Source organism: Artemia franciscana, chromosome 21 (assembly GCF_032884065.1).
Source record: "Artemia franciscana chromosome 21, ASM3288406v1, whole genome shotgun sequence".
NCBI lineage: Eukaryota > Metazoa > Arthropoda > Branchiopoda > Anostraca > Artemiidae > Artemia > Artemia franciscana.
The window spans coordinates 17,514,725-17,541,131 of NC_088883.1; the positions used below are offsets into that span (position 1 = coordinate 17,514,725).

General features: G+C 36.1%; 1 protein-coding gene across 5 annotated transcripts in view; it reads right to left on the reverse strand.

Annotated features, from left to right (window-relative positions):
* LOC136040645 (protein sickie-like) overlaps positions 1 to 26,407 on the reverse strand; it is a 295,044-nt gene that overhangs the window by 25,204 nt on the left and 243,433 nt on the right. For all 5 annotated transcript variants that reach the window (XM_065724928.1, XM_065724927.1, XM_065724932.1 and 2 more), the window contains 5 exons: positions 15,336 to 15,815; positions 13,903 to 14,195; positions 11,346 to 11,520; positions 7,100 to 7,237; positions 4,400 to 4,586 (listed from right to left, as the gene is read on the reverse strand). In XM_065724928.1, coding sequence (XP_065581000.1) covers positions 4,400 to 4,586; positions 7,100 to 7,237; positions 11,346 to 11,520; positions 13,903 to 14,195; positions 15,336 to 15,815 — 1,273 coding nt within the window. The remainder of the gene's footprint in view (positions 1 to 4,399; positions 4,587 to 7,099; positions 7,238 to 11,345; positions 11,521 to 13,902; positions 14,196 to 15,335; positions 15,816 to 26,407) is intronic.

Here is a 26,407-nt window from a genome sequence, read left to right on the forward strand (position 1 = left end):
AAAGAACGAGGTATTGACGAGGGGGTAAATCGCCTCATATACGTAATAAAAATACATAAATATATAAGTTCGTTACATAAGCTAATTCGTATGGTACGTAGGTTTATTACTAACACAAACGTTTGTAAAAAAAATAAAACAAATCTAATTGTATTTTGAAGTAACCAAAGATTGGGAGGTATCTAGGCCTCCTCTCCCACCCCCTTTTTTTAGCGAAATCGTCCGACCAAAACTATGAGAAAGCCATTTAGCTTGTGATTAACATAAAAATTGCTTCTCCGGACTAAACATCCGTATGATATATGGGTAGATTATTGCAAAATATATCGTGCGAAGAATACGTTCCGGCACAATATGCTTCAATCTTTTGAGGATGCCAACTCCATGTGCAACTTTGGTGGAGATAATGTCGCTATGATGCTTCCACGATAGATTAGAATCAATATGGAAGCCGAGGTACTGCAGTGATATAACTTGTAAAATAGGCTTTTCACCAAATAGAACTTTACTACTTACATCAATAGAATCACCCACTCTACAGAATGTCAGTAAAAATTTTTCTTTATATTCACACACAACAAACTTAAACTTGTAAACATCTCTAATATTTTGAGAGTAATATGAGCTTTTGCTATCAAATTATCTGCGGATTTTGCAAATTTTGTTAGCAATAATGTTAGTAATATATGTATCCTTTAGATAAACGCGCATCATGTTCACGTAAACTAAATAAAGTAAAGGGCCCAGCACAGACATTTTGCTATTTATAATGTTAGGTATTGTCGTCTGAGTATCTACACCAGGTAACTACTTTACCCCATGAAATACAAGGCTATCAAGCACGGACTCTTGATCCTAATTATCAAGCTTTTTTTTATTCGACCAGTTCTCTCCTCCAAATTTTCAATTTGAAATCTCAGACTACCTAGTAGAGCCTGCTCAATTTTTGCAAACTTTGGATTAGACTCGAGCGTGATTGAATCATAAACCTGGCTGATTATCAGTTCAGTACCTTCTTTGGTCAGTGATTTTGGGTCATTGAACTTTTCAGTAACTGAAAGTAAATGAAAGTAAGGAGCAACATTAAAATTTAAAACGAACAGAAATTACTCCGTATATGAAAGGGGTTTTTCCTCTTCAACCCCCCGCTCTTTACGCTAAAGTTTGACTCTTTCTCTTAACCCTATTTTAAAACAGTAAGATACTTTAGCGTAAAGAGCGGGGCGTTAAGGAGGAAAAGCCCCTTTCATATACGGAGTAATTTCTGTTCGTTTTAAGTTTTAATGTTGCTCCTCACTCTCATTTAAAAAAACTTGTCTTTTTTTTATTTAATTTCTGGACGTTTTTGAATTAATGCATGTTTTGATCTTGGCTCTCCGTACATAAATAATTAAAACGAAATTTTCATATTAATTAATTGCAATTAATCGGAAGATTTTGAGAAAAAAGGAGCAAGGGAGGAGGCCTAATTGCCCTCCAAGTTTTTGATTGCTTAAAAAAGCAATTAGAACTTTTAATTTTTACAAAGGTCTTCATTGGTAAAAAATATACGTAACTTACGAATTAGCTTACGTAACGAACTTCTATATTCGTATGTTTTTACTCCGTATATGAGGGGGTTCAACCCTCGTCGATACCTCGCTCTTTACATTAAAGATTTGTCCCAATTCCTTAAGAATGACCTCTGAATCACAAAGGCCGTAGAATAAATAGTTGAAATTACTAAAAATACTTTAGCGTAAAGAGTGAGGTATAACGAGAAGGTAAACCCCTCATATGCGTAATAATTTTTGTTCGTTTTAAGTTTTAATGCTGCTCCTTACTTTCAGTAGAAAAAAAGCTTTTCATATTTATTTTTTCATTGTTTTTTCAAATAATACTAGAAAACCCTGCGCCCCCTTCATTGAAATTCTCTTCCCCCATGAGAAGTTTCTCCATGGAAATATCCTCCCAAGTAACCCCCCCCCCTAAACCAAAAAAATCCGCCTGAAAACGTCTGTACACTTCCCAGTAACCATTACTATATGTAAACACAGGTCAAAGTTTGTGACTTGCAGCTCCTCCCACGGTGACTGCGGGGGAGTGAGTCGTCCCTAAAGACATAGTTATTAGGTTTTTCGACTATGGTGAATAAAATGGGTATCTCAGAATTTTGATCTGGTGACTTTTGGGAAAAAATGAGCATGGGAGGGGGCTTAGGTGCCCTCCAATTTTTTTGGTCACTTAAAAAGGGCACTAGAACTTTTAATTTCCGTTAAAATGAGCCCTCTCGCGACATTCTAGGACAACTCAGTCGATAAGATCACCCCTGGGGGAAAAAACAAACAAATAAACACGAATCCGTGATCTGTCTTCTGGCAAAAAATGCGAAATTCCACATTTTTGTAGATAGGAGCTTGAAACTTCTACAATAAGGTAACGGGAACAATAAGATAACAATAAGGTTCTATGTTAAGATTCTATGACTTTTTGGGGGTTTTTACCTCTATTTTCTAAAATGAGGCAAATTTTCTCAGGCTCGTAACTTTCGATGGGTATAACTTGTCTTGATGTAACTAATGGTATCAAAATTCCATTTTTTTGAGTTTCGGTTACTATTGAGCCGGGTCGCTCCTTACTACAGTTCGTTACCACGAACTGTTTGATTGGTTATATTTTCCAGCAGATGACTTTTTATTTTCTCCAGCTGGGCTTCAGTTGTAGCTAATTGTTCGTAAATCGGGGCGATACTTGAAGACACCGAGTTAGACCCTAATTATCTCTTGCTTTCAGGGCTTAAAAGGTCTTCGAAAAAGTTTCGTAAATTTCTTTGGTATTAACAAGTTTTTGTAGCACTTTGTATTTACGAAGTGACATATAGTGATCATAAATTCTGTCGGTCTGTCTGTCTGTCTTTCCCTGTTTTGCTAGTTTAGGCACTTCTAGATAAGCTAGGACGATGAAATTTGGCAGGCGTATCAGGAACCAGACTAGATTAAATTAGAAATAGTCGTTTCCCCAATTCGATCATCTGGGGGGAGTGGGTAGACGGTTAATTCGAAAAAAAGACCGGGATGAAACTTGGTAGTAAAAATGAGCACAAATCCTAGATACGTGATTGACATATTCGGAACGGGTCCGCTCTCTTTGGAGAAGTTGGGGGGAGGGTTAATTCTGAAAAATGAGAAAAATCAGTACCAGACAAGATTAAAATAGAAATAGTCATTTATCCGATTCGACCGTCTGTGGGGGGGGGAGTGGAGGGACGGTTAATTCGAAAAAATGAGGTGTTTTTAAGTTAAGAAGGACTGGTCGAATCTTGTTTGTTGTGTGCATTGGAAAAACCTAAAAACTAACAAAATTAATATTAAAAAACAAGGCTTTTCAATAGATTTATCAACATCTTCAATGATCAGTATTCTTGATCAGCATTCTTAATTACAAATTGCAATATGAAGGCAATCCCAGTGAGTGAAGTTAGTGCGTTGTTATTCCTATTCTAGCATCAGACAGACACAAAATTTTCTTAGATGGGGAGTAAACTGTATTCTTTCGATAAATCCAACATAGTTACCACTTCAAGACACTTCTATCTGACATCATTTAGACAATTTAAGGCCTAATCATTTCTGCAATTTGCATGCTGGAGACAATTTCTTTGTTTGTTAAGGGCTTCAGTATTATATATTAATTACTGGGAAACAATGATGCCTCTGAAAATTCGATCTGAAAGGTCTAGGGGGCTAAAACCCAAATTTGCATCTAAGAAGTGGGCAGTGACTCTTACTGAGTTTCATAATTTCACTTTTTTTTTTACAAATTTACCACGTAGAAAAGAGTAGAATTGATTTTGTCAAAATACATTTTAAAGTGGTAAATAATTGGGTTTCGAGGATTTGTCACATAAAAAAAAAACAAAGTAGACAATTGCAGGTAGCAAAATACTTTTTTTGTAGTATTTTGTAAATACACTTATTTGTGTACAGGCCAGTAGTACCTTCCTTGGATATGTACTCTAGTCTACCGGCAAGGATTAGTCTTGAAAATTTTTTTCTTAAAGTAGAGGAGAATCAAACTTTGGAAACAAAATAAAAGATAGATGGATAGATTAGAGATGAAAGGATAGATACATAAAAAAGATAAAAGAAAGCTATTTCAAAACAAACTAAATCTACACCATTTTCTTTGTTTAATTGAGTGACTATAAACTGTAAAGGTAGGAACTTAAAAAAGGAATTGCAGATTCCTAAAACAAACATGTGTACATGTTTGACAATCAGGAAGGATAAGCATTTACCCGAAAATTCTATTCACCTACAAAATCTTTACGTTAAATTTTTTCGGAAGTAGAGGGAGGCTCTCTTAATATACAAACAATCTTTCCAAACAATGAGATTCCACAAATACATATAAAACTTGCCTGTCGTCGGGCTTCTTCCTTCCATTTTGTAGGGAAGCTAGTCTTCTAGCATATAATGATGCTCCTCCTTCGCTAAGATAGCCATCTAACGAGTCTCCGTTAGCAGATATGTCAGAGACATCTGATTTTCTGCAAGCTGAAGGTAATGAATGTGGGGCACGCAATATGTCACCATCGGATACGTAACCTGAAGAAAGAGATTAGTAAAAAACTTTAATTTTGTTAGAAATGTAACTAAAAAGTTCTGGGATTTTTCTCATTGACAATATGTAGTTTTGGATTGACAATGAAGGTCAAACTTCGTAAGTGTACGTTCCCATTTATGTCAACGATATGAAACCACAATTTCAATACAAATTAAATTCTAGCCAAATTTCATAAATTGTAAATTAAGTTTTTCCTTTTATAAGTCATGAAAGAGTTTGTTCAAAATTCAGCTTCGCCCTTAATATTATACGCAAGTATATTCGTGAAACTAGGTTTTTTTGGCATTTCGCCGGTTGATTGCAAAAAGGTAGTAACTGACACCCCTAGTTGAAACTGAGACACGAAATCATTCAGTGTTTTTTTTTAAACCTTCTAGTGGTGCAGTCATTTTTTCGTGCGATGCCTCTCAGCTGAGCAAATCCAGAATTCAACTCTACCGCAAAGTGCCTCCTTTCGTGAAAGCAAAAAATTGACATACCGAACTGTATGATTAACTGGCCATCATTACATACCTTCGATAAGAAGGAGAATAAAAATTTCTAATTGGCATTTACATCAAGGAAAAAGGACACTGGATCCTGATTTGGTTAGGTACCTGTGTCTTTGGTAGTGTTTCCGTTTCTTTGGTTAAATCAACCAACCTGCCAAAAAAGAGCCGTTCCTGCACGGGAAAAGAGCCAAAGTGAATTCATGCACTTTGATCGTAACTACCTTTGCAGCAGAAAGGACGGACAAAAATGTCATATTAGTTTTTCTTTGGAACTTTTGACCTAGTAAATTTTATTTATTAGGGCCAAAATTCCACCAATAGGTCTCCCAGACTAGCAGCTTTAAACTGACATTTCATTCGTTTTTTTTATCTACCATACATTCAGCTCCATGAAAATCGATTTTTTCGATTGCGTTGTTCTCGAAATTAGAAAAAGTGCAGATACGACCTTTTGCTATTACCCGGCTATTTTCTTATTTTAAATTTCAGATTTGAACTCGCCTAATTTTATACATTATAGAATGAAAATAATGTATTAGAGGAAAGTATACGATAGCTTACTTGGCCAAGAGATTATAATTCACTTTTATGAGTAACCAAATTAAAATAATAACAAAGAAATAGTCGATTCTTAATTTAGTTTTTACTTCCATTGTTTTAAGGATGATTTCTCACTTCGTTTGAATTTCTTTCAAAATAAACTAAAAAAAAAAACTTCTTGAAAACAATATTATCAAAGAAAAGTAAAGACAAACCTTAAGATTAAAAAATAAATAAAATAAAGCCGCAGTTTGAGTTTGATTAAAATAACAAGGAATTACTATGAACTATTCAATGAAATTCGAAGGAACACAAATTTTGATGAAGAGTAGATTCAAACTCTCACCGAACAGGATTCCCGCAAATAAGAGTCAAGTTGCCCGCACCCTTATCCCTCCACCTGAACTTAAAGCGAATGGGAGCTACGCGTCCAACTCTGACAATCGTACTTAATTTTCTGTCTGGACGCCAACAGAAAGTATTTACCCTCCATGAAGAAGACACTGACTCCGAATGGAGTGACATAAACTTCTGGGCCCCACAAGGCACCAAACTCGCAGGCCTAACATTTCTTGCTGCGATCAACTACATATTGAGCGAGCACAAAGATAGGTATAAATTTGTGGATGACTTATCACTCGTGCTTACTTATCTACTTGAGGGTATAACTCCTATAGCCCAGTTTGCTAGTGACATTTTTGAACAACTAAATTCCCGGTGTAATGAATCTAGTCTCATTACACTTCGCTTTGGTTGTGATGTCAAAAGTCTCCTTCGTGCATATCTTTGTTATGAGCGACCAGTCTTGGAGTATGCCTAACCTGTGTGGGGCCCTTCAGTACTACAGACTGCTCACCTGACGTGCGACCTAAAATCAGTACAAAAAAGGACAATTAGGATTATCCTGGGTTCTAGAGATATTCCTTACTAAGAACCACTCATTAAACTAAACGTTCAGTGCCTAGAACAAAGATTGTGGGATCTCAGCATGAGGTATAGAAAAGCATTGCTTTTAGACCCAGCCCATTGAGACATCTTACCCGCAGACTGCCATGAGAAAGTGGCATTTTGTGCCACTGTATGGCACCAAAGTATAATCTTGCCTAAAGAACCAGACGGAAGTCCAAACTGATTCCTATACGTGCCCAAACAAATCGATATTAAAATTCATGTGTGCTTTTTTTTACATCTATGTTTAACAGTGCGTAATTTCTGTTTTTAATGTTTTTGCAACTGCAAATTAGCCAAGAGCTACGAAAGTTGTTTGATAAACTGTTCTCTCTCTCTCTCTCCCTCTCTCTCCACCTAGCCCTGAGGGCTAGAGTACCATTCCAGCTTTACAGAAAACTAAACCAGTTTTTCAATTCTCCTTACCATGAAATATGTTTTACTTTTATCTAGTTGGTCTTTATCGCAATTAATATAATTGAAAAATTACAATGAATAAGGAAAGTAAAACTCACCACTGGGTATTTCCAAGCCATCTTGGTCGGCGTATTCCTCTGTCGACAGATACTGTCTTCTGAATCCGTGTGGCATCTTGAGAGGCTCAAATCCATTTGGGAATGTGTGACTATTCCTATTACCATCAACTTGGAAAGCTAAGGAAAAAGTAAAAATTTCAGTTGGTCTACCACTTTAACAGTACAGAATACACGTTTTTAGATCCACGACGCGAAACTCGATACAAGTGAAAAAAAAAACAAACAAAAAACATTTCCTACTAAGCTCCACTTATGATGGTTAAAACCCTTGGCAGTTCTTTAAAGTATTTCCCATTTCAGGGAAAGTATTTAGTTTCAATCTCCTTCATTGGGAGGAGGCTAAAGCACGAATTTTAGAGCGGTTTAGATTCAAGAGGGCAGTTCACCAGTGGTCATTAACAGCAAAACATTGTGACTAGTTTGCTGTAGTAGCATCATTTACTTCTTCCTTTTTCTCTTACCTTTTTTCCTTTTTCTTTCACTCGAAAATATTTTTTTTAAATCCCCAAAGAATAAAATTTTTACCAAATAATTGTTTTGACTGCACTTTTTATAAATAAGAGCTTTGGGGAGTTCGTCTCCGTTTCTAATACCGACAGTATTCAGCGGCATCTAGTATTGTAAAAACTAGATCGATAACTGAATCCGTCGGAGTAAGAAAAGTACCCCCTCAATCGCTACTGGTCTGCCTATTTATATATTTATCATCTATAAGATGTAAGCAAGTAAGTGTATCTGAACAGCTACGGTTACAAGGTCTGGACAAGGATTTAAGCAACCAACACTGTTAAGGACTTCAAACTAATGTATCTTTTAGAGAAAAGTGGGTATCTCTATGCATTTATTTGTTTGTTAGGTTCTTTTTTCCGTCCAAGGATGATCTTAATGAGCCAGTCGCCATTCAATATCGCTAAACAGCTCATTTGAACATTAATAGAAAGCTGTTGTGGCCTATTAGGTATCAAAAGAGGTCGCACCACAACAAAATAACCAATCTCTACTCATTAGCACCCATATTGAGTCCTTAATCCCTACATGTTCTTCCCAATTAAGAGAATCTGGCGGTATATTCAACGCTGTATATTCGTCTAACGGAAAATTAAAGAATTTGAGCCTTAAAATTTTTGAGGCTTTCAACCCTCCTTCCCTCCCACACACAAAAAATTCACTGATTCCCCCCCTTATTTCCTGATGTGTAGTTTGCAATACGGCTTATGGAACTGCGACGATATATAAATACTTCTTCAATGATTCTAAAAGAAAGAGCTGCTTCAAAACTTTTACTCGATATAATTTTTTGTCAAAATTGTTGTTTCGCAGAATAATATGGTAGGAATTGGCGATTTCCTATGGTGTAGTCTCTTTTGCTATTCCAAGAGAACACTAGAACATTAGGTTTCCATTAAAATGAACTCACTCCCTTTATTCTATGGCACCTGGTTTGGTTACATTACCGTGGAAACTGTTACCTAACAAAAAAGAAAAAAAAAGCAAAACATACGTCGGTGACTTTCTTTCTTACAAAGAAACCCAAAATCATGTATTTTTGCAAATGGACTCTTGCGACTTAGGCTTCTATGTTCTTCAACATGTTTAATTTGATATAGTAGCTTTCAACAGGACCCCTTTTCTTGTGGGGGGGTATTGTACCCCTTTTTTGGGGGGGGAGTACTAAAAAACTTTAAAAAACACATCAATCACGGTATGTTACCGTGAATATCCGAAATCTGGTTAATATCGACATTCACCGGTGAATGTCTGAAATTCCTTTTTCTCTGCTTGGATTCAATTAGCTTTACGAGTCAGGCTTTTTCAGTCTGATGCAAGCTATGATAGTAAAAGTTAAAGTTAGCCTAGGTTAGATTAAGTTAGTTTATCTTAGGTTTGGTTAAACTTGGTTACAAATACAAGAAATGGGTTAAGAACCTAACCAAACCTAATCTAACCAGTCATGATCAAACCTTGCATTAAATTGAAAAAGTTGACTCGCAACTCAAAGATAGGTAATTCGGACATTCGCCGGTGAATGTCGACATTCACAAGTTTCGAATATTCACGGATCGAAATTCCTTTTTTCCTGCTTGGATTCAATTAGCTTTACGAGTCAAGCTTTTCAGTCTGATGCAAGCTATGATGGTAAAAGTTAGAGGGTTAGGTTAGATTATGTTAGTTTAAGTTATGTCAGATTAGATTAGGTTAGATTACGTTCAATTTGGTTTTAAATATCAGAAATGAGTAAAAAATCTAATCTAAGCTAACCAAACCTAATCCACTCTAACCTAACCTGTCATCATCAAACCTAGTATTAAATTGAAAAAGTTGACTGGCAGCGCTGACTAAATCGAAAGAGAAAAAGATATTTTGGACATTCAGAGGTAAATGTCGACATTCACCAATTTGCGGACATTCATGGTAACATATATAAAATGTATTTCAATTTTCCAAGGTTTTCAGTCTTTTTGTTTTCTCTTGCTTTCTGGTTTTCGTTGCATTCCTCCTTAAATTTATTACTTAGTGGACGTCTTTGCCTTTACATTTGGACTAGTTTAATCACTGCCCATAAATTTTTCTTGTCTTTTGTTGCATTTATTTCATAATTCTTCTAAAACACATCAACATCCCCAAAAGAATAAGGAACATTTATGGATCCCATTACACACTCCTTAAAAATGATCTAATTCTTTATTTTAATGTTTATCGTAAATTCTTCAATCAAAATTGAAAAGGTACACAGAATATTGGAGCAAGTTTAAACCATTTTTCTGTTAAAATACTTGTTTTATATCTACAACATTTAAATTAAGGAACAAGTAAATAAAAAAAAACATTTATTTTCTGAAATAAAACTAAAGAGCAAAAACTTATAATGAATATTTTTCCTCATGAATTTTAAGTATTCTTCCATCATGCTCTTTACACGAAAGGTTTAACTTGCACTTTAAATAAAACAATTTTTATTTCTTAAACATGCACTCTATATTAAGCCATTTAGATGGTAGGCGTAAACATTCTCATTGCAGTGAGTAGTCATATCTAGGATGTTCTATCAGTTGTCGAACTGAAAATTTTTTTGAACGCAAGACAATTCTTCGTCTTAGGAAATAAGCCAAAAATAGGAAACGAAAGGGTTTAGCCGAGCGATTTTGTAGCCTAAAATCAAAGAGATGCTTCTTTTCTACTGTTTTAGTTTGCATGATTTTTCAAAACTGGAATTCCTCAGAGTGACGACTGTTCAGAGATAATAAATATCCAAATAAGAAATGACATAGCCTGTAACGTAACGACATTCCATCAAGATGAATGGCATTCCTCATCCGCTACCCTTTATTTGTCATATGAAAGATGTGTTATCAGTTACTCGTGCCAAACTAGATTTTTATGAACAGTCATTTTCAAGAAATTAACTCAATTATTCCGTAAATTATTAGTTTAGCCGGCAAATTTAAGGTTGACGAAGATTGTCCTTTTCGGCCAACCGTCTGGGGCTACACGGAAAGCAGGCCGTCCTCGTCTTGGTTGGGAGGATGTCATAAATAAAGATTTAAAAGAAATGGGAACTTCCTGGAAGGGTGTAAAGAGGGAGGCCTTGAATAGATTAAGTTGGAGGAGGAGCGTGCGTAGCTGTGTTGGCCTCAGGCGGCTTGCTGCAGTGACTTATTATTATTATTAGTAGTAGTAGTAATTCAAGAGGAAGGCGATACTGTTAGGATCCAAATCAACATCTCAGCAAAGTAAAAAGTCAAAACCTTCTAGGTAAAATAACTCTCAGTGTGGAATCCTTTTAAAATCTAATTTACTCCGCATAATTTTTCATCTCTTATGTTAAATTTTGCAACTTTAAATAATTAAGTGTTAAACACTATTAAATGGAAAATTATTATCTACCTCCTTTTAGAAGTTACCGTTAAGTTCAGTTGCAAATTAGAATTATTACGCTGGCCATCAATTCAAAATGTTTGCTCATATTTCAGTACAACAGCGTGGCAAATTGGTCCTTAAGGCATAGCTCGATCTCAAATATATAAATAAAATCTTTGACGAGTCATTAGAAGAAAAAACCTGCAAGAAATTCAAAAGTATTGCTTTTAGAGCCAAAATAAATTCAAAACACCCCATTAAGTTATTTTGACCTATGTCTAGAATTTATACGCAGGTTTTGACTGTTCATTAAAAATAAAGACGGGAGTTTCTAATTAGGGGACTAGTTAAATTGACCAGGCCTTACCAACTTTCTGAGTATGCAGACTAGGTGCCACATGCCTCGTCGACATTGCCAAACTTCTTATATATCCATACGGGGTATTTCTGTTTAACGGCTGCATAGGTTTTATGCTCATAAGAACATCTTCTGCTTCTTCTCCAAGATTGCTCTCAGCCGCAGCAGATGCCTCTGATTTTTTCTAGAAAATATGGAATTTGTTAAAGATAAAACTGTTAATAATATAAATAGCTGGAATAAAGGGCAACGTCATAATAAAGGATTAATTTAAATATTTAGAGAATAATAAAAGATTATCTTACTTCGAAAAATACGAGGAATTAAATTCTATGTTCCAAATACAATTAACATTGTTTTCCAAATCATCATTCATCACTTATCCAAACTAACAGGTTTAACAGCTACAGAGTCAGTATATGAGGAAAAACGAGAATGGGTGGATGTCCATACTTTTCATCTTTTTTTTTAGCTGAACCCAATTCGTTGAAAACAACGTTTAGGTTAATAGGACTCTAGCCACCTACAGTGAAGACTGTTAAGCTTTCTAGTGGTAAATAAAATTCATTAAAACTTTTTTGCAATATAAGATTCACTTAACCAGCAAAACAATCGATTGGTTATTAGTCTTATTGATCTTCATTTTGTCTTTTTAACTATAAATCCACCAGTTATGTGAGCAGTCAACACAAAAGACTAAAAAATAAAATCTAATTACGCCAGACGAAAAAATGTATGGACCTAAGACTATTCTCAGGAAAAGTAGTGGCAGCCTTCGAGAGGGTCTGGTGTCAATATTTTGTGACAACTATCTTGCCTGAACTCTAAAGACCAGGTCACCAGAGCCTTTCCTAGGATTGTGACGCGCCAGGATGCCTCTTGCCCTCCTGACGGCAAGAGGGGAGGGGAAATATTGTAGTTTCGCAAGAGAAGCTTATTTTACACTAGATTTTAGAATAAAGGATAATTTCTAAAGCACTCAAATCTCAGGTTTTCTTTAATATGTATGTTCAAACACATATAATTGCTTCTCTTTTATTCACTTAGACAGAAAGCATCGTCAAAGAAAACAGCAGAATTTCAGTGCCCCCTAAGTGGGGAGCCATTTACTCGAGCCTTAAAGATTTACCATGCATATGTTAGAAAGAGGAAGCAACTCTGCTATCTATCGACCTACTCTTAGCTGACTCATAGAGTTTTGATTACACAAAAACATTAATGCGGCGGAAGACATTTTTTTCCTACTTTCTTCAATATTCACTTCTACTTCTGGGGTATGGAGAATGTGTCTAGATCATTACTGACAAGATTATTGAGAATTTTCTCGGCGCAACTTACTTTCACAGACAAGAATGGACAAACAACTAGACCTCCGTTGCCTGTGCAACGGGAAGTGTTGCAGCAACTGTGCCCTGTTCCTTAGGGCACAGTTGCGGAGCAACACGTGCAACTGTGCCCTACGGGACACAGTTGCGGAGCAACAGTCTCCATTATGTCCTTCAGAGGACATTTTCTAATGCGGCTTCGATTGTTATCTTGAAGCATCTTTGATATGGTTTTATTTCGAGCTCCTACTAAACTGAGTTTGGTAAAATGTTTAGCTGGTCCAGAAATAAACGAGAATAACACAATAACACAGTTGACAATTCTGAATATTCTGAATTCGAAGTATTATGTTTCGAGACGCACCTTTCGGGAATTATTTCCTGGAAATCTGAAAGAGATACGGAAATAACGTCTTATAGTTTTCTGCTTAACTTTTGATGGTCTAAGCTAGGAAAATATAAAACAAACCAAATTCACCAAAAAATTTAAATTGCCCCGAGGGCATGACAAAACTTCCAAATAGAAAAACCCAAAGAAGGAATTTTATTTCGGAGAAACTATTGTAAGCTCCAATTATTAGGAGATCGAGACCTGTCGAACCGCGTTGGAAAAAAATTCTAGCTGGTCCAGAACAGAAGTTACCTCTAGAACGTCGAAACTTCGGAAATTATTTCTTAGAGAACGAAGCAACTTGGTATATAGAACACTTCACTTCTTCTTGCATACTTTTCATAGCACTACTCGATAAAAATATAAGAAACATCAAAATCGAAAATTTGAGAAAATTCCAAAAAAAATCGGAACAAGTTGGACTTTTCCGGAATTATTTCCGGGAAATCTGTAAGAGCTACGGAATTTTGTGCTCCGGTTCTCGAAGAGACAAATGAAAGTTCTACATGAGTTCAGCATAACTGTATTTCTAACAAGTTTATTTCCGAAGCTAGGGTCGTCTTAACTTGACACCAAACATCGAACGCAGAGTTTCTAAGAAAAAAACGTTTTTTTTTTTATGGAAAACTGTTAGAAATTTTAGGAACTTCTCTGGAACTTTTTTACTCTGTTTCACGTTTCCCTTCCCTCTGAAAAATCTCAAATTTTTAACTCTTACCACTTCGGAGCTACAGGTCGCTGATCACGGTGAAAAAAAAAAAAAAAAAAAACTACGAAAGCAGTAGTGTTGCTCCGCAACACAAAAACTACGAAAGCAGTAGTGTTGCTCCGCAACACAATGATAACTAACCTTTTCTTCCACCTCCTGCGTGCCTTCTTTTCTGCTAAATTTCGGTGTTTCAGCCCCCAGCTTCCTACTATCTCTGGGGCTTTCATTGTCCTCACAATATTGATCTGCCCCATCACCTTCTTTCTCCACATAGGAGGAAGCGGGAGCGGCTTGTGGACTTGACGAGGATGCTGAACTTCCACTAGATGATGGCATAGGAGACACCAGCGCAACATTAGAGCCATCTAATTCACGACATCTGGATTTTTGACGAGGGAGTGTGTTTGAAGGACTTGAGATTTGTGATTTGCTGCCTGTGAAGTTGAATAAAAAGCGACTTTAGGTCTTTTTTTACAATGAAACTAAAACAAAAGCTTCTATTGCCTCTGTTACATCCCTACCCTCGCAACAGTCAACAGCACGAGCCTTCGGCCCTCACACGATGCTATTCCAAGTAGACTTTTCTGGAGTTCTTCCAGTTTTTGTTGGGGGAGGGTTTCTATAGTTTGAAATCTTTCTTACGGCTCCAAGACTAAGTTATTAGAATTTCTACTTTTTATCTTAAATACTTCATCAATGTACTCAATACAAAAACAGACATTAAGAAGGGTCAACAGAGACTCACTATATTTGGAATACACAAGAATCTTCCTGCTTTTAGTTTAAGTCGACAATGTTAGCCCTTATTTTCAGCTTTGAAAGAAGAACTACGGACACCAAATCGTGAATGGGGTAAGAAGATGTCAAGTCATCTATTTTTCTTTTGAATTTGCTGCTACTGCAAGCTTTTCCAGACCAAATCCAGGATATTTATTTGATAAGGACACAGATTATTAGAAAATAAATATTAACAATATCAATATTGTTGCTGTACATAATTGATATTGTAACAATATCAATGTGCAAGGAGATTAGTATGTAGAATATCTCTGGGGTCACTATATCGGACGAAAAAAGCAATTGATTGATATTCTACCTTTCTGAAGACAATAAGACGAAATTGTCATTTTTCGAGCATTGCTGCGTCATTATTTCTTGTGTACCTTTATTCTTGCATAAGGCTCGTCCACAATGCGATTTTACTGATGCTGAACTTTAACTAGCGCTAATTTCAGCCAATCAGAGTTTTTCATAGAATTTTTCAGTCAAAAAGTTCTGATAAGTTCTCAATTAATTCAAAGCCAATCAGAAAATTTTATAAGAAACCTGGTTGTGTCAAATTAGAGTTAGCTAAATCTTGGTATTGCCATAGTAGGTGACTGTAGTAAATAAATTTAAAAATCGCACCTAGACATCCTCCTCTATCCATCCTCCAGTTAGGAGTCACTGGTATAAACATTCAAATTAAATTTTTATTACTTAAACCTCTAAAAACAAATTCTCGCTCTCTCTCCCTAAAAACGATACAACTTATCAGTGAAACAACTGCTTATTTTTAAACATTTGTACTGTACCTTGGACAGACAAAGAAGTTCCAGAATCAGAACTTTGCATTGATCTTTCCGTTTCAGCGTTAACTCTCTGTGATGGCGTACGCTTCAAAGGTGGCTTTGCTGTCACCATTGCGCATTTTGTTTCGCTAACAACTTTACTAGTTCCTTTCACTAATGCAGTAGGCTTGGGTATTCCGCTCCCAGATGAAGTCATTGCATCATTAGATGCCACAACAGACTCTTTTACAGTAGGCTGTGGTATGCTTCGTCGATTACTCTGTTTCTCTGTACGAGTGGCAATATGAGACTGTTTTACTGGAGCACATACAATTTCAGGTCCAGGTAAATTGTCTAAAGGTCCATAATCTTTTATTGAAATCAAGTCACGTTCTCGACTCTTACTATGTCGCTCTTCATGACGGTCCCGGGAGGACGGTCGCTCACTTGAATGTTCACTACGTTCTCTAGATCCACTTCCAGATCTACTCCCACTTTTTGATACTGAAAGGACAAATACACATTAGACCAAAATAAAAATTGAGTAAATATAAAATTTAATAAAAAGCTAGACATTCCACTGCTTCCATTTTTTAGCTTTTTCATGTACACACACATACTATTATATATATATATATATATATATATATATATATATATATATATATATATATATATATATATATATATATATATGTATATATGTGTGTGTGTGTGTATTTATATAGTTACAAGTACAGACATGCTTTTTATATCTAATAGGCTGTAGTTTGGGGTAAGACTTAGGTTTGGAGTCGCTATTAACAAAACAAAAGGTGAGATTCGAGTAGCAGGAATTGACTTAGATTTGTTTAAATGGAGCAAAGAACAGCATTTAAACTTAAAAGGAACATCAGTTTAATGTATCACAGTCCATGAAAAATGTATACATACTCTAGTTCAAACATAATGACTTGTGACAATTCCCTATATTTGTAAAATCACGAAAAACTAGCTCTTCATACTCTCTTTATACTAAATATAAAAAAAAAGTTTTTAAGACCGAAAGTAAGGAGCAACAATGAAACGTAAAATGAAGCAAGAGTTATTCCATAAATGAGGGGGTCTGCCCCCTCCTCAACCGTCGCCCGTTAGGCTGAAGTTTTTTAGTGCCTTAAAAAAGCTTCTTGTTCCAAGTAAACATCCTTTGTGTTTCAGGAGGTGTTCTTAAAGATCTGGGCCAAAAAGTCAAAGTAAACAAAAAACTCATCAAAAAACTGGGTTCAATAAAGGGCCAGAAAAGGACAACATACTTTTTTCTTTCTCCAATTGGTATGAAATTCGTAGAGACTTGAAAAGGGGCTCATTCTGTTGGAAGTTGAAATTTTTTTATTTTAAGGGTCAAAGTGATTGGAGGGAACAAGCCTCCTTCCTGTGCCCTTTTCTGCTACCCAGTTCCTCACATAATCCCTATAATATCAGTTCATAGATAGGATTTAGCCATCTTTTAGATAGGATTTAGCCATCTTAGAAACCGGCCATCTTTGGTGTTGGATTTCTTATCCGTTACAGGCTCTTAGCGATAGTTCGCTAGGCTGAGACTCTCAAAGTTTTCCAAAGAATAGTAAGTATAATTAAGTAAATCAAGAGATATTATATGGAACTGAGTTTTCAAATTATCCATAATATCTCACAAATGCCTTGAGGGATCAAGCTAAACTTCCAGGGAATGTCTGGAATGGGGGGGGGGGGGGTAAAGTGAACCTATGAATTTTTGACTTGCGGGAGAAGATACAGATAAATCAAAATATATTATGTGCATCCACGTAATCAAAGTAGCATATCTGCAAAATCCCGATAATTTCTTAGGAGATGGAGTTAAAAATTTCAGATACTGCCAGGGGAAACAATGGGAAGACACTATATGCTCCCAGGTTAAAAAAAAAGAGGGTGTCCACAATACCTCAAGAGCAACTTGGGACATCGATTGGAGCTTTCAGGGGCTGTTGAGTGGTCAAATGGACCATGAGGGTACCTTATGGACCTTGAGCTTTACTTGGGGAAGGGGTAAGAGAAGTGCAAAGCATATATTTGTTCCAAATTCACCTAAATGTATTGACGCTTTAAGCCCCCGTGGGGCTAGAGTATATTCATGGTTGTGATGTAAACCAAAGACATTAACGTTTTGTTGAACGTAATTTGGGATCAAACTGAAACTTTAAGGAGATTTGAGAGAAGGGGAGGAGGTAAATCAATCGAATCTAAGCTGGGGAGAGAGGTACAGAGGAGTGTAGGCTAAAGATTATGATATCTCTTCTATTTTGAATTTTTCGCACTATGAACCCCTGTTGCGCTACAAACTATTCCCAGTGAAGTAGCAATGTAGACTAAAAGAAACTATGTGGACCCAGGTTTCCTAAATAGTGCATTTACATTATTACAGGAACGTCTTGGGAGGTTGAGTTGAAATTGTCAAGGGCGATGGGGGATCTTTCGTACCATGGATTTTGACTCTGGGGGAAAGCCAGAGGTATGTATAAAGAATGTAACCAATCTATCAAAACGGCAAATCGGCAACCTCTCGGGATTGAATTGTGGGGATTGAGCTGGAACTTACAGACTATCTAGGGCAGGAAAGGGGACTTTGCATTATTTGTTTAGAGGGAGGAGATGTGTGGTTATCCAAATATGTGTTTTTGATACACCTATAAGTTTTGGCACTACTAGCCACGCTTGAACTTTCATTATGATCATGGTCAAATAGTTAGGTAAATCAAAAGACAGTATATTCACTCAGGCTACTAAATTAGCGAAACTGCAATATATTAGGAGCGACTGGGGGGGTCGACTTGGGACCTTCAGGGAGTATTTGTGGATGGCGAGGTTAAGTATTATGCTTAGGGAAAGAAATAAGAGCACCAAAACGGTTTTGAATCCTAAATTTTGTTTTTTTTTATGGAAAAGAACTGATATTTTTTCTTAAAAAGATAAGCACTAATGTACTTATGCTATCGAGTAAGGATATCCTTTTACATAAAAGAGACGAAAATTCACGCAAAACTTCTATTGCGATCAGCCAGGACTCGAAACTTCTATTCCGATAAGCCAGGACTCGTAATACTTCCGATCAGTCCAGTTACTTGAATTTTAATGTTTTGGTCATTCCAGATCCATCAGACGCCTAAGGGATTCGGGACGCAGTAAAGGGGAAGCTTAAATTTCGTCTCTCAAAATTAAATTCATAATTTTGTTGGTCAGGTGACCCCCTATGCAGAAAATAAAGTTGAAACTAATCTTGGTAATATCGATCCGTAATACCTAGAAATAGCCTGATTTTTTCTTTCATCTCTGATAGGCTTGTAACTTACAAATTATGTAGACAGGGATAGGTCGATCGCAAAGAAAACAAGGTATGTTTGAGGATTGCTTGTATCGGTGCCATGGCATATGAAACTACACACAGTGGGGGAAACACTCCCGAAAGGTTAAGCGATCTTAGTGGAAATCACACTATCATTTTCAGCACATAAGAAAACCCTATCGTAGAAGTTTCGAACTCGCCTGGAGAAAAATGTGGAATTTTGCATTTTTTTTATTTTTGTTTTGCCAGAAGAAAGATCACGGATGCGTGTTCATTTATTTATTAATCTATGTTTTTTTCCAGGGTAATCGTATCAAACCAATGGTCCTAGAAGATTGAAGGAGGGCTCATCGGAACGTGAATTTAAAGTTCTGAGGCCCTTTTTCAGTAGCCAAAAACATTGGAGGGCAACTAGCAACACTCCTACGTTACTTTTTTCCAAAATGACCTCCGACCAAAATTTTGAGATAGCCATTTGATTCAGTATGGTTTGAAAGTTTCAATAACAATCCCTCTGCGGATGATATGGCCCCCCACAGCTCCTCGGGAAAAGAATACAAGTTATACAATTCGCTCAGTGTTTACATATAGTATTTTTAATTGGGAAATGTACAGCAAGTTTTCGGGGGGAACTGAATTTTCATCACTGAGATTTCCCAAGAGGGGGATCCCCCTCAATTTAATGTTGCCCTTAGCTGTTAGTTCAAGCTATAAAAAATTGCTGTATTGATTCTTAACGCCCAAAACGGGCCCAAATCTGTTCGTCTCCGTTCAGCTAGTAACCTACTGAGTATGTATACTGGGCCAAAAGAACCAAATAGGAATATAATATTTTACAAAAGATGTATCAGTTCGCAATACCTCAAGATGGGCCAACATGTTTTTTTCCGATCAGTATGAACGTCTCAGAGTAAGCAGACCGGTCCAAGAGGACCATATGACAATAGATTTTGAAAGAAAAATGTAGTTATATTGATTCTTAGCCAGAAAAATTCGAATTTTTTACACTAATATGGGTTTGAAATTTCAGGCATGTAGATAACTCAATTAAAATTTCAGCACTAAGAATGCCTCAACTAAGACAAAAAATTAAGGAGGTAAATCTGATTGTATCGATTCATGACGTTTTATTTAAATTATTTTTTCTAAGACAGCAAAATAGAATTTTTTTTTAATGAATAATATTGATCTGCATTTAGTTAAAGAAACAAACAGCTGCATTTAAATACAATTTAAAAAATATTTTAATAAAGTGGTGGATTGACACACAAGAGCTTTCAAAGCTGTCTACAAAATGGGGGTGCAGATGGCTCCAACCCTATGGAAAAGCAAAAATTAAGCAACAGTTTAAGGGTGCCCTCCAGATCCAATTGAAATTCTAGAATAAAACTGTTTTTAGAAAGTTATTACACAAAGCTACAAGTGATCAAAAATTTTGATTGAATGTTTAAATTTTTTCCAAAACTTCCTCCAACAATTCAATTCTTAGGAAGGAAAACCTTACAAATATTCAAAATATTAAATAATAATAAAACCATATCAATTAAAAACAACGAAATATTCATAAGAAAACTTTACCAAAAAAGGGGTTTCAATTGAAGAGGTGAACTGAACTAAGACCTAAGGAAAGCGGAAATAAAGTCAAATGATATTCCAAACCTAAAACACATAGACACTGCTATCAATGAGTAAATGAAACCCCAAAACTAGAAATTAAAAAGAATATGTCAAGTCAAACTTAAAACGAATAAATAGTAAAAACATTAGGAGTCTATACAGTTTGAAGGTTTTTTTGTGATTAAACAAGGATATAACATGTGAACAAATTATGAGACCTCGAATGAATCAACACAGTCAAATGAAGCTTAAAAATAATTCATAATATTAGCCGTTTTTCTGTATTGATTACATATGTCTTTGGGAGCGAGTGAGTCAGCTTTACAAGAATTCTAGATCGACAAACAATCTTGAAATTTCACTCTGGTGGGATTTCAGCCCTAGACAGGTCAAGTTTTGCTTTACGATACAAAATCACAGAAATATTCGTGAACTGACACTAATGTCGATCGCTGTTTAGATACGATCACCCCCGAAGCAATGGCGCTTCTTGGCCTGGGCACGGGCGGATATTATTACCGGCGCGGATAATTTTTCACTTACAGTAGGAGCCGTTCAAAAGGGGGAACACCGATTAGGGCAAGTTTTACTGGACATTGCTCATTTGTTAGTTCACAAAGAATGTTTCAGGGGTAAGGGTACAAAGGTTAATTTCGTACCAGGTACTACACATCCTAGGAAATGCCCTGTTTACGGTACGTTATTACGAATTGTTTGAGGAAGCATTCGCTTCATGTGAAAAACTTGTCTCGTCCATGAGATGCAAAAAAAAGCTCGTTTCAAATACATTATACTCAGTTCAGGATGGAATAACCTGCAGCCTAACATAAGGGTTATGGGAATGATACTTTATTGCAAGAGCGGCAAACCGAAAGGCACAGAGGGCATTGATATTAGCGGAAAGACATTATCTTTCTTTGTTAGCTCTTCTCGAATTAAATAAAAAAAACAAGTTTTTCAACTGAAAGTAAGGAGTGACATCAAAACTTAAAACGCACAGAAATTACTTCGTATATGAAAGAGGCTGCTTCCTCATCAACGCCCCGCTCTTTACGCTAAAGTTTGACTCTTTCTCTCAATTCTTCTTTCTAAAACAGTAAAAAACTTTAGCGTAAAGAGCGGGGCGTTGATGAGGAAGCAGCCTCTTTCATATACGAAGTAATTTCTGTGCGTTTTAAGTTTTGATGTCACTCCTTACTTTCAGTTGAAAAACTTGTTTTTTTTATTTAATTTCTGAACGTTTTTCAATCAATGCATGTTTTGATTTTGACTCTCCGCAGAGGAATAATCAAAACGAAATTTGCATATTTTTTTTTTTTTGGCTCAATGGCTTTCTCATAATTTTGATCGAATGATTTTGAGAAAAAAAGAGCGGGGGGCGAAGCCTGGTTGCCCCCCGATTTTTTGGTTAATTAAAAAGGCAACTAGAACTTTTAATTTTTTACGAATCTTTTTATTGGTAAAAGATTTACGTAACTTATAAATTAGCTTACGTAAAGAACTTTTGTATTCTCATGTTTTTATTACATATATGAGGGGATTCGCCCCATCGTTAGTACCTCGCTCTTTACACTAAAGCTTAAATTTTATCCCAATTCATTAAGAATGACCCCCTGAATCACAAAAGCCCTAGAATAAGTAGTTGAAATTACCGAAAATACTTTAGCGTAAAGAGCGAGGTATTAGAAGGAGGTGAGTCCCTCGTATGGGTAATAATTTCTGTTTGTTTTAAGTTTTATTGCTGTTCCTTACTTCCAGCTGAGAAAGTTTTTCACTTTTATTTTTTAATTGTTTTTTTTAAATATTGCTAGTAAATCCTGCTCTCCCTTCATGGAAATTTTCTTCTCTCATTACAAATTCTCGAAGGAAAGTTCCCCCAGCATATCCCCCTCTTCTCAACCCCTCCCCCAAACCAAAAAAATCCTCCTGAAAACGCCTGTATACCTCCCAATAACCATTACTATATGTAAGCACAGGTCAAAGTTTGTAACTTGTTGCCCCTCCCACGGGGACTGTGGGGGAGTAAGTCGTCCCAAAAGACATAGTTATAAGGTTTTTCGACTACGCTGAATAAAATGGCTATCTCAGAATTTTGATCCGTTGACTTTGGGAAAATAATTAGCGTGGGAGGGGGCCTAGGTGCCCTCCAATTTTTTTGGTCACTTAAAAAGGGCACTAGAACTTTTCATTTCCGTTAGAATGAGCCCTCTTGCAATATTCTAGGACAACTGGGTCGATACGATCACCCCTGGGAAAAAAAAACAAAAAAAAACAAAAAAACAAAAAAACAAATAAACACGCATCCGTGATCTGCCTTCTGGCAAAAAATGCAAAATTCCACATTTTTGTAGATAGGATCTTGAAACTTCTACAACAAGGTTCTCTGATATGCTGAATCTGATGGTGTGATTTTTGTTAAGATTCTATGACTTTTAGGGGGCGTTTCCCCCTATTTTCTAAAATAACGCAAATTTTCTCAGGCTCGTAACTTTTGATGGGTAAGACTAAACTTGATGAAACTTATTTATTTAAAACCAGCATTAAAATACGATTCTTTTGATGTAGCTATTGGTATCAAAATTCCATTTTTTAGAGTTTTGGTTACTAGTGAGCCGGGTCGCTCCTTACTACAGTTCGTTACCACGAACTGTTTGACAGCCCTTCATCTAGAGCCAATCTTTCTACGGCAACGGTGAATTCAGTGAGGACTAAGGGAATCGAGCAACTTCCAAAGTATGTGTAAAACGTTAATCCCCCAACAAATAAAGCTCTGGAAACGCTTCTGTTTATACTGGCAATTCGGTGCTTGTTAAGTACAGCAACCACACTCAAGAATTTTGATCTGTTGGATCTTTTTAAAACCAGTTTCTCTCTTGGTTTCTTTGTGTGTACTCGGAAATAACCAGCTCAGCCTGAGCGAAATAAACTACTATGCAGGTATATTTTAATATAATATTTCGTACTTATCTGTTAGCCAGTACATACTCGAGAATTTAGATCTACATGTACGGGGTTGAAACAACTAAGACGCTTGGGAGATAGATAGGCTAATATTAAAGCTATATATAACTAATTCTCGTATATAGAGAGGCACATCACCCCCATGATGTGCAAATATGTACCCTGATTTGGATGTATTTAGGGGTGGATCCATTTGTGATGCAAATGAAAGTTATATTTAAATTCAGAATGCAATTCTGGGTACATCTTCCCATTAGTAAGGGTATATACTCTGTTAATATATAGATTCTAAGAAATCCATGAGTTTCTTAGAAAAACTGAAAAAAAGAAAAGAAGTGAAGATAAAGGCTCTGTCGGTGCCAAATATGTTTACTAGGATTGTTGTGCGTATTATGAAGTAAGAATTGTAGGCATTTTTATCTTATAGCCACCACACTCAAAATCTTGTATCGCGAACATGAGATATTAGCTTCGGCTCGGTGGGAAACTACATTGTAGCTATATTTTAATTAAATATTTCTTTGGTACTTTGGTTAGGTTACCCTAGGTTAGTCTAGGTTACGTATTGAATATAATACGGTCCATAATTCTTCGTTGTTGTTTTCATAATTTTGTTGACAAAGTGTTATATTTTCATCATATTTTGTTTCAATTCATTAGCATTAACCAAACTTCACTTCTCAACAAAACTCGAGTGTGGTGGCTGTAGGACACAAGTACCAAATTAGGTAAATTTTTCACAGTTCACATAATTGACTTACCAATAAATGGAACATACCACTCGATGCCTTTTTTATGTTCTTTTCGAATATAATAATCACTTCTACCGCGAATTCCAATTTAAGCACTTTTTGACCTAACCTATACTAACCTTATAAATAATTTTGGCACTGAGAAAATGTAGTATTATTTTGTTGCAAACTACCAAGAAAACGGCGCTGAGAAAATGTAGCATTATTTTGTCGGAAAACGACCGATAACTCATGCTTTAATTGAAAATTCGTCATTTTTAAGGGATCAAAAGGTGCTTAAATATGAATTTTGCGATAGAAGTGATTATCTTATTCGTAGAGAACATAAAAAAGGTATTGAGTGGTATTTTCACTTTATTGGTAAGTCCATTATATGAACTGCGAAGTATTTACCTCAAATTGCTTTCTTAACGTGTCTCCTTATGTAGTGGACTACTCACACATCTATTACCTAAATTCACTTCTTGAGTGTGGTCGCTGTACTATACAAGTACTGGCAATTCTATTCTAAGCTACAATTACCTGCCTTCCAACTGTGCATCTTTGTTTCCCAGAATTAATCCAAGAGCTACTCGCTTTAGTAAATAGTATATCCAGATTCGGGCTAAATATTATATCAAAACCATTAACATATCTCATTCATGGTTACAAGGCAACTAGAGGAAGCAATTGCAATTCGTGCGAGACAAGTGGTCTCCTCAACCGGATGTTAGAGAGGCTTATTACAATCGAATTATAACCTATGTGAAATGACAAAATCTGCATCTGGATATGATGACTCTGGGAAACGATTCTCTCTATTGCAACTACAACTAAGGTTACACCCAAACATCAGTCCAGCCCATAATTAAGAAGCAGGATTGTAATTTACTACTGTTAAAGCCAAACCATACCTTAAAGGATCACCTTATCTCGTTCATTATTACCTATTTTAGTCTGTTTGGCTGAACTATCTAGAACTAATTGGGTGGTCAAGCCATAGCTTGCAGAACTTGGATAAGACATCTGAATAAACTACGGAAAATTAAAAGCCAGCACCTACTCTCCTGAAAATCTTAAAAAAAAAGACATTTAATTTCTGTGCCGGGGACTGAGATATTCAGTTTTAATGAAAGCTACATCATCAGAAAGTATGAATTTTGTTTTTTCGATGAGGCGGAGCCAAATTTTCTTTTTGAGGTTATATGTCAAACCTATAAATTAAATGTCTTTTATGAAAAAATATTTTTTTTTAATGTCTGATGTCTTTTAAAGAACAATTTTAGGGTAATTGCCTAAAAAATAAACATACCTGCTAGGAAGACGCCAAAAATCAGCTCAAAGGAAATATCATTCGAGCAATTTGGTAGAGTTCACCGTGGTGCTACCCATTTTTATTGAATACCTTGCCGACAAAGTGGGTGTAAAATTTCATTGTCTTTTGAGTCAATTTTCACAGTCAAACCACAGATTCTCAATACCTCTCAATGGTGGTTAGTCCCCTTGGAGAATCGCAAATGGGTCCTTTGTCTTTGAGACAGTCAACCCACGCCGAGTCTCGCAAAATGATTTTAAAGTATCACGTCTTCTTAGAGGCATAAATTGACTTCCCCAGATTGTATTGATAAACACATAGTATTTAGAGTAGTCGAATAGCAGTACTGGCTCTTGCAAACAGGCCTAGTAGTCTTATTACAAATAAAAGAGAGTAATATTATTATGAAGCCATTTTTTTCTTCACATTTTTCGCAGCGCAAGGCCCGCCCCGACTGCCATGTATAGGCTACCACTAGTAATTTGCGTAGTTTTTGTACTTGCTGAATCTTGGCTTGGAAGAATCAATAGAAAGTTTTGGTGAAATAGCCCCCAAAGGGAGAAGGCCAGAAATGTGTGTGCAGTACCGAAAAAATCTGCTTTTCAGTAAAGTTTTCCTAGGCGTTTCCAGTTTCAGGTAACCAGAGCTAGATGTTTGCCTAAATATTTGTCTTACTGTCTGAACAAATGGTAGAGGAAGGAGATGAACGTCCAAAGAATTAGGAGAGTGAATGTTTATATAAAAGACAGTCATTGACGCCACATAAAACCTTGCCTTTTAAGGTCACATTTGTTCTTAAGTCTGGTGAAACCTTGCCTTTCAATGTGGCATTTGTTCTCAGATATTACTATAGCCTACCCTATTTCAGAGGCAGTTTTAGGAGGGACACAGGGGGCACTTGTGTCGGGCTCAGGAATTTTAGGGGTACAAATTTTCAAATAAATAATCTAAAGGTTACAATCATTTTGTAACTTCTTGATATTTTATTTTTATTATAATAAAGAAGAGGGCGTAATTGACGAAATTTTACTAATAATTGAAAAATCTGTTAAAATTTGGCCTGAAAATTTTTGGGAGACAGGAGGATGGTGGGTTGAGACAGGAAGATTTTTCCCCGGGCACAAGAGAGGCC